General features: G+C 35.2%; 1 protein-coding gene across 1 annotated transcript; it reads right to left on the bottom strand.

The window, feature by feature from the left end:
* Positions 1–2,057: 2,057 nt before the first annotated feature.
* Positions 2,058–9,822, bottom strand: LOC137398263 (ryncolin-1-like). The gene is made up of 4 exons (XM_068084370.1): positions 9,738–9,822; positions 9,109–9,263; positions 7,889–8,015; positions 2,058–2,188 (listed from the first exon to the last, which is right to left on the bottom strand). Exons 1-4 carry the CDS (start codon positions 9,820–9,822, stop codon positions 2,058–2,060), a joined length of 498 nt encoding a protein of 165 aa, XP_067940471.1.
* Positions 9,823–10,386: the final 564 nt, after the last annotated feature.

The following is a 10,386-nucleotide window of genomic DNA, read 5'->3' as shown; positions in this document are numbered from 1 at the left end:
ACGTACATACGTACATACGTACATACGTACATACGTACATACGTACATACGTACATATATACATACGTATATACATACGTACATACGTACATACCTACAAACATACGTACATATGTACATACATGCGTACGTGCGTACGTGCATACGTGCGTATGTGCGTACGTGCGTACGTGCGTACATGCATACATGCGTTCATGCGTACATATGTACATGCATGCGTACATACGTATGTACATACATGCTTACATACATATGTACATATGTAATTACATACGTAAATACATATGTACATACATACGCACATACATACATACGTACATACATACGTACATACATACATACATACATACATACATACATACATACATACATACATACATACATACATACATACATACATACATACATACATACATACGTACATACGTACATACATACATACGTACATACATACATACGTACATACATACATACGTACATACATACATACATACATACATACATACGTACATACATACATACGTACATACATACACACGTACATACATACATACGTACATACATACATACGTACATACATACATACGTACATACATACATACGTACATACATACATACGTACATACATACATACGTACATACATACATACGTACATACATACATACGTACATACATACATACGTACATACATACATACGTACATACATACATACATACATACATACATACATACATACATACATACATACATACATACATACATACATACATACATACATACGTACACACGTACGTACATACGTACGTACATACATATATGCATACATACATACAAACATACACACATACATGCGCACATACATACATCCGTACATTTACACATGTGAAATTTCCACATTTCACACACACGTTACACTACTATTTTACCGTACTATCATGCGGTGTTAAAATTATCAGTTGTTCCTTCCTTTTTTCATTTAATAAACAGCATATTTATTAAGATTTGATTATTTTAGAAGTTTAAGAAGTTTAGAAGCTCGTACAGTTTTGTTTTATTATTATCATTTCAGAATTGCCTTTTAAATGAAGTTTCAACAGTTTTTTAATTTAAACGTTGTTTATTTTCCCACCACTGTTATTCTCACTTTTATAGTTTCCAATTTTCCTTTATTATTACTATTAATTGGTCATCTAACCAATTTTTTCAGACTCATTCTAATAAAGTTCCAAATACAAAATATTCTTACTTATTTGCTTACAGTTTACCTTTTAAATAGTTCTGTTAATTACATGTATTCGGAATAATTAAATATAACCTAATGCCTCAAAAGCAAAAAAAATACAATCAATAACCTTTTGGAAGGCATCTTAATTACATAAGTCCACAAATATTTCAACTTATAAACAAGCGGCTTCTTATAAAAGTGGAAATGATTAATGTTGTAGACGGTAAATTAATTAATTTTTCTTGCAAAAACCTATTTATTATCTGAACAATGCCGGTTATTCACCTAGTATACATATATCGCTATGGTGTCTTTTGGGCACTATTCAGTTAGTAGGTAACTTTAAGTTACAAAATTTCTTTAACAAATCCAAAAGTATATGCAGGGTGGGAAGCAAAACTGTTGTGCCTCCCACTAATAAAATTGTATGAACAATTTGAATAATTTTTATATATACCAAGACCTCTTATTAAAAAGGCCTATCCTACATCTTAATTTTGAGTGTATATATACATATACAAAATAAGAGGCAAACTACTACGTTTATTTTCATGTTTCATAGTTGTCTAATAGCATTTAGACAGAAGCTGTATGTTGATAAACAAATACAACTTGAACTAGAGTAGTTGGAGAAGATTGGTTTATCATGCTATTTATTTGATTCTAGATAAATCATAAAAAATTATAAGTGTGTTCATGTTGACATCCAACATACATTGTAATTATGAATATAATTAATTATATTTTCAAGAAAGCCATGCTGGTACATCATGAAGTCAATAGATTTTAGTAACTAGTTAGTTGTGTCTATCGACTAGAGCTGATACCACTTAATCTCTACTGACTCTCATAACTGTCTCTTTCAGCTCAAGTAAGCTATTCCAGTAGATTCCAGAATGACCAGTATTAAAATAGCCCGCATTGGGGTTAGACAGCATGCAGTTCTTGTACCACCATCCACCTGTAATATAAACGTTGCTCTAACGGTGTTTACATTCAAAATAATTGATCTTGTCTGTCTATGTTATTTATAATGTGCAGCCCTTTTCTTTTTGCAATTTATAAAGTTTTCTTTTTTACTAGGTAATATTTAATCGGTAGCTTTATTTCTAATATGTTTATACCCTTAACTCTTTAGGCGATACTGAAACTTATTTTAAAGCAAAACTCTCTAAAAATGTAAATGTTAATAGCTAGTGTCAGTTTACTATAATGTGTTTTCTGCAGGTAACTTGCATAAAGTTTCGACTAACGTGTTCGTGGTTTTAAGTTTTAGGTTTAAGTAAAACTTGTGGCGAACGCCGGTCAATAATTTATTTCTGATCGCTTATCTTTATATATCCACATAAACTGACCCTTAAATACTTTGCATATTATGTCTGTCTTCATTACATTTAAATTGCTAATACTTTGTCACGTTTATCTATTGGCCATAACTAATCCAATACGTTAGAGATCCCATTAAAGATTTTTATATGCGGTTTCGTATCTACATGTAGCTCCATTATGCGGTACCAAAAAAAATATATAGCGAGCGCTCTCTAGAAGGGCAGATCTGCAGTCATAGTTAGGCTAGCTACACTTTATGCTGTAATTCTTGCCTTCTAGATTGTGTCTGACTTGTACACTGGTGGTAGCATTGCAATAGTGCCGAAGCCTAACGGCGCTACCTAAAAAAAATAATCTAGCAGACTTCCTGTCCTGCTTGCAAAAGCAGCCTCAGTAAAAAAAAACCAGAGTAGAATGGCAAGCACTGGGGGTTCCTAGACTGACCAAAATAACTTTATGGCTATTCTTCTAATTTGTAGAAAAATTTGGCTTTGAGTATAAACAGGACTGGATGCAGCCCTTCAAGAGATGGGTTGATGACTAGCTTTCTGTCAGTCGTTCCCCACTCTGTGGAGATGCCCAAAACCAACAAAAAGTCTGTGGGTTCTGAGTCAGACAATATATCATCTATTACGACCCCCTCAATTGCTGAAAATTTCGGGGTTTACTTAAAATCATGTCCTAAAAATGGGCAAAAACCGGGCTTGGACTGGCAGACTGTGACTCGGACCGGCCAGTTAACACCATAGAGCAACTTATCAAGCAAATTCAGAACCCAGAATAACCTTTCAACTTGAAATGCCCAAATATTATGTGTCAGGGCCACGAAAGTACTTTATTGCCCAATTTAAAGAAATCGCAGCATAAAATAAGTGTGCTGAGGAGGTCATTAAACTGCATCTCAGAAAGGCAATGAAAAAAGATGCAAAGTCCTGTGAAAGGGCAGTAGAGGTGGCACTACAGAGACCCACAAACCCATTGCATAGATGTATAGACCGAAGAACAATTTTGACAGATCAAACCTAGAGACAAACCAACTCTGGGCAGGCTTGTACAAACTGGGGTAGAAGGTGTAGATGAACATGTTATGATGGTGGGATCAGAATCTCAGTTGCTACATATATGATTGGAGCTAGCAGAAGTAAGAGCACAACTACTCCACTTCGCAAACATGTATACAAAGACAACGATTTTACCATCATACTACAAAAAACTAGAACCGAAGCTCTAACAAGACTGCATGGCTACAATAAAGACAATTGCTCCTGAACCTTGCAGCGTAGTAGCCTACAAGGACAAGCCAGCCTCACACCTGGCACCCACAAACCCGGTACCTAGTCTACACGATGAGGAAAGTTTTTCAGTGAAAGCCATTGCACCTGTGCTTTGTTTTCGCACTCACCTAAACACGATCCAGTCATCAGAAAAAAGAACCACCCCCCAACACCGACCTCTCTAGACGACCTGGCACTGCCAGGATTGTATGGTACCTGGCAGCAAAAACTAAAATAGCAAGCAGCAGCAATCAGAAACCACTCCAAATGCAGTGATGTTTGCGGGTTCACTACTAGTGCCGAAAGAATTGAGACTCAATGTACTACAGTATTTGGCCATGTATGTCTGCCCTTGCCGCTACTAGCACGTGTCCAGAGATGAGCTCGTATTCCATCAGAAATGCTGCCTAATCGGACAAACATACCTCAATATCTATTCGGCGGACCAACCATAATGGGCAAAGCTTGTGCAGAGAATGACATGGGAAACAACGGACGTGATCATATGTATATCCTTCTTAACCACCAGCAAGAGAATAGGAAAATCTAGTCACAACCGGAGCCATCTCCATAAGAAAAGGCAAGCTACAGATGCAGCAATTACAACAAGTAATCCAAGCCCAGATCATCTAACCACTATTTTGAGACAGCCACCTTTCAGGCTCCAACTCTTTATCAACATTAAAACCAAGCAACGACAACCATGGAAAGAAGAGACATAAGGCAGAGAGGCTGCCTGCCGCACTCAAGGAAGGCTACACAATTAGTTATCTGCCTACAAAATACAATTAATAATTAGAGAAGCTACGCATCTAGAACATTACGCTAAGGTGCACGAGACGTGGACCCAGCTGGTTGCTCCACCATGTTATTTTAAATATATATCATTTTTAATGGAGAGGAAGGTGTGGCGGATGCTCGGCCAAAAATTTATTTCTGATATTATTTACCTATATACTCGCAAATAATAATCCCTACATATTTTGCGCATTGTATCTGCTTTTATCATATTTATCTCACTAATACTTTTTAACATTTATAGTTTGGCTGTAATAAAGCTGATGTGTTCACAATCCTATTATTTCATTTTTATATACATTATATATTCTACCAGTGGTGTCACATTTTTGCAGTTTAGAGAAAATCAATTTTTAAGATTTGAGACTGGATCACGCAATGAAAATACAGCTTATGACAAATATATGTAGGTTTATTGACAGATACATAGTTTGGTGCTTATAAAATAACATTTTAAACTCAGAATATTAGTTTTTTGTAATTCATTGGTCAAAAATGAACATGTATTTTGGCAACAGACATCACCTATTTTTTCCAATTGAATGCACTAAAAGAGTTTTGCTCAATTAAACATTATATTTGTTCCACTTCAAACTATATTTAACTTTAATATGAGTTCTATAACACAACTAGTAAGTAATAGCAGTTTAAAGTTTCACTGCAATGTCTAAATTTCATCACTATTTGCTGTCACAACATCACTGATAGTAAAATTGTCCAAATATGGTTGATTCTCTAGTTTGCAAAATTGTTTAAGGGCCTGCCAATCTTGGTATCTTGCTTTGCTGACTAGCAATAGACTGATGGTAATGATAGTTGATTGAGTTTAATGAGGAAGCTTAGACGGTTTTTTAATAGCACTTTCGATGTACATAACTGCCATTTCACGATTTTCTATAAAACGCCATGAGCTTGCTTTCCATATTGGCAGCTTTCACTTGACGTATAGGCCTAGTTTTCATAGGGCGAATTGTCTGGTACATCTGTTTAAGATATTCTGTGTTGTTAAAGAACTTGGAGCTGTTAAGATAAATTGTATCAAAGGGTTTAGAATGTTTGCGAGCATTTCAAAACAACTTTACCCAATTAGACGGTAGATCTACATCTGACTTGCAACTCACGGCAGTTGTGTCTCAATCACATTCTATGTAAGAATGATCACACATTGAATAGCTTATTGTGATCTTGTTAAAAAGGTTTTCTCATGCACAAGCCAATGAAAGTAGTGAATGAGTTTGTAGTTTTTGTTCTGTCAAGCGTATCTATTAAAGAACAAATCTAACTGCACTACTTCGGGACCTATGTGATTTTCAATCGAGCCTTCTTCTCTCTACTTTAAATTATTAGCAATTATTAGCAATGATAAATAATGGTTTTGTATTCTTTGTATTGTGAAATTGATTAAAATCAGTAAACAACTTGTGCCGGTCATCTGCACGCAATTACAAAGCATGTTTACTGTTTGCATAAAAACCTTTTTCCTGTTGTGTGGCTAGAAACCTTTTGCTTTTTAGTTCCTTTTTTGCACTACCATCTTTTCTTTGTTTTCTAGGTTATTCAGTTCATTCTGAAGACTTGATCTATTTCCAAATACTATCATTATTAATAATAATTTAATGAACAAACACATGTTACGCATCAATCGTTTCTGCTAGCTAAGCAACATTAAACAATGCAAGACCAGGTTAACGAGCAAAACGCTTTTTGATTGGTTAGCTATTGGACTTAGCCGATTTCTCCATACTACAGCTTGGACATCTCCTGTTTATTTATTTGAGCATAAAGTTTAAACACAGTTTTTCATAGGATAACACTGGTTTTTCCAAATTTTTAATTCACCATACAATTCTACAGTGCCAAAACTACAGGTCGGTAGCAATAACTCCAAAAAAATCAAAATGTGACATCACTGGTTTTTCCATTGTGGTCATCATATATATTAAGTACAGTTATTAAGTAACAGATAAAAGTCATGAATATTAGTATTATAATAATTACTAAAATATAAACAAGGTGACAATATAGATAGTAATCTTTGAGCTAGACCAATTTTTATCCGTCTTTTTAGTCTGATAGTAGTTACGATCTCCAAGCTATATAATTGTACAGGAGAATTATTAATTTAATTATTTGTTTAAAAGTCTCCTCAACTTGTGTTATATTATAAAACTCAAAAAATCATATAATAATATAAATATTGCTGCAACAAACACCATTATTAAAACGATTACTCTTATTTGAGTGTAAAGTCATATCTTGACATACAAGCTTCATGCATCTTGGGACTGAAGTCGTGTGTCAATGTGCTTGTATCTCAATGCAATTTTTCCTACACAAAATAACTAAATAAAAATTAATCCACTCTCACACTGTAGAAAAAACACCTAAAACAAATTTTGTAACTCACTACTTATGCTCACACAATAGCAATTACCTATTTAGGGTTTATTATGTAAAATGAAATGTGACATTACCATGTTTAGTAATGTACTGTTAAGTCAGACGTAGTGGCAATGGGAGAGTGACTTGACAGCCATGTGTTTGATACAGTAGACTTATGTGACGCTGCGTAAAATAACAAAAGCTTTGAATTTAACCTAAATAATTTTAGCTTGCTACAAAAACCTGAGGCTAAACTGTTTTTCTAACGTTTGATTTTTATTGTCTCTATTCTATCATCTGTTTCCTGCTTGACGATTTTCATTTTGGCTTCACAATGCCTTTTAACCAGCCTTTTAAAATACTTTTCTAACTAAATCTACAAAAGAAACTGAGCAATGCTGTTCTCAAAAGTTTCTTCTTCCATGTTTAGCCATTTAATGTCTATTTACAACTGGCTCGTACAATCGTATTCCAAATGTTTCTCATATGTAAAAGGCGTTAACTTACATACCTGAAATTATGCTCGCATCATGATTTTTTCATATGTTTGGGCACGCGTATGTTAGGGTGTGGCTTTATTATATATGCTTAGCCTGTATTCCTTGCTGCTAAATTTACAATAATGTTATTCTATTTACTAATAATGAATTAATCATTCATTAGCCATCTCATACTATAAAATTGGTATAAGTGCTCTATGATAGACACTCCAATTTTTTTATATAACTAAGCGCTGCATTGTCAATAGTATTCTTAAAATATAAAAACTACGGTAGTTATCACGTGAATATAGTATAAGGATACATTTGAGAATAATTATGTTCATATGAGCAGTGAAAAGGTGCACATCTACGCACAAGTATATAGGGCTTACTTACCATAATGTTCTGCTGCACAATTGCCACTCGATTCATCATGATCTCTGTCCTTGGTGGTGAAGGACATACCATTGGAGTAGGAAAGACCACATTCATAAAGACTCCCATCATAAGCTACACTGCTAACCTGTTGGTAAGAAACATAAACGGATAACAGAACACAGATTATTACAGTGGAATATGGCCATTATACGGAAAAACTTTTTTTAATTAAGATTAATATAACATTCAATGAGATAATAACGCCAAATAAGAAAATTTTATTATTTGCTAAAAACCGAATAAATAGGAAACAAATGTTTTGTTATTTGTTGAAGATCAGATATTTAAAAAAACAATGACCTTTATTTTTATTTTCTATTTTTTTCATTAATAACATTTTATACCTATCACAATTAGGACATGTATTGTATGCAATTTATTATATTGAGAATTTAGCAATGATACAAGTACAGATGCACATATGTGTACTTTACCTTAAAGTGTTTAGTCTACTCTACATAGCAATCCATTGTATAGACTACATTGAAACCCTTAAACTGTAGAATCATACAACTTCGTTAAATGTCACAGACTAAATGTGTTCATCAAAGCCTTACAAACTGCCATTTTTTGTTTAAAATCATTGTTTTATTATTATAAATTTGCATTTATTTAAAAGCACAATGTGATGGTGGTTTTCTACATGACATGTATGTATGTTTTTAGCAAAATGTATTTTTTTCAAAAAAGGTGTCGGTTCATATTTTGTTATATTTAAACAGGCAAAGTTTTAAAGCTACCTATGACCTTGATTGCAATATAAATGTAGAAAAATGTAGAGATAAGATAACTTTACCATGTATTTGTAATACCTCGCTAATTCATCTGGTCACTTCAGTGTGTTATGAACATTGGTGAAAGAGGTTAGAAGTGACTTCAACTTAAGATAAATTTTTTACTCGTATTTCTTCGTAAGGTGTAAAATATAATTGTTGTTAATCATCAATTTATTATTAATTAACGAGTTTGCATCAGAACTTTTCAAGTTTGCAAATCATATATGTTTGTATATTTGATAATAATCATAGGAATACAAACAATTCAAACTGTGCGTGTGCAATGAATCGCATACAAGATAGTGAAACGTGTCTTTGTATTTCTTCAATTAATTCGCTTTTCATATGCTTTTGCTTTTGATTGGCTTTGCTCTCGGTAGCGTGTTCGATTCAACAGCCAGCCTTCATTCGACCAAAATTCTCACCAGCAGTTGCATCTTCTGCCATAACAGAGCTTGGTCCAGTCGCAACGCCACTCACTAAATGATTGGCTTGGAAGTTGGCCTTGACATCTGCAATCTTTCGACACACTCTGCCTCGTTTTATGGGGTTTTGGACTGTTCATTCAGCTTTAAACAGAGAGATAAACTAGGCCCAAATCTTGTACTATTTGGAGCTGTCATGCTCAAGACCTCAGCCACTGCCGATGTGTGGTCCTCTCAAGTGAACTTTCGGATTCGTATTAGGCTGGCAGTAATGCAAACCATCTCTCGCCAATGGTGACTGTCAACTAACAGCTGACAGTCTCTCCCATCGCCAATAATAAAGAGACTCATCAAATGTAAGGCCTCCTAGCAGTAGAGCTAGTCACTCGGCACGCGACTCGGCCAGGCTCGAGGGCTCCTCAGCTCTTCTCCTGGACTAAACAGTCAGGCTGCAGGTTGGCTTCTAAGTTCGTCTCTTTGTCCAGGCAGGCTGGCTGCCAGCTTGTGTCTTGATTAATCCAAGTTGGTTTGACTGTGAATAAGCAACCAGTGATTACCGAATTGGCTTCTGCGCTGACAATTCAGCCTGTTGCTTTGGCCACCTACCCTTAGGCATATGCCTGTCCACACTAGCTGACTTGACTCCCAACTCTTTAGAGGCCGGTTGGCTACAGTCAATGTAGAGGTACATGGCTTCATTATGATGATTGACAGGCCATTCTCTTTTGTGTAAGAAGGTAGGCCACTTGGCTTCATCAACTAGGTAGATAGCACTACCACACTTGCCACAGCTGCATGGCCCTTTGATCTGACATCACCTAGTCACGGTAAATGTTTGATAGTAGCAGGGGCACAGGTAGATGGCAAAGTGATGCAACACATGCTGCCTAATGTTCCGGATGCTGATGATGACGCAACACAGTCTGCAAGTGCTGGTATCACACATCGCTTCAGTCACCTGTGTCCAGGTAGCGTCAATAACAAAAACTATTTAGTTTAGATGATATTTTGATGATTGGCTCCAAAGATTAATTTTTCAGTTTTGCTTGCAGTTGTTGAGACTGGGGCAGTGTCTGTGTCGTTGTCGATCTTCTAGTCAGTTCGGTCTCAGTCAGACAAAAAATCCCGGCTGAGTCAAAAAACTTGGCTCACTCGATTTCTGCCACCTATTCAGGTTGTTCATAAATCTCGAGAAGTTCTTCACTCAATTGTCTGCTCACCATCTGCTTAAAAAGTACGATCCAGGCTAGTTTTG

This window comes from Watersipora subatra, chromosome 6, assembly GCF_963576615.1.
Source record: "Watersipora subatra chromosome 6, tzWatSuba1.1, whole genome shotgun sequence".
Lineage (NCBI taxonomy): Eukaryota > Metazoa > Bryozoa > Gymnolaemata > Cheilostomatida > Watersiporidae > Watersipora > Watersipora subatra.
This window is presented reverse-complemented; position numbering and strand designations above follow the sequence as displayed.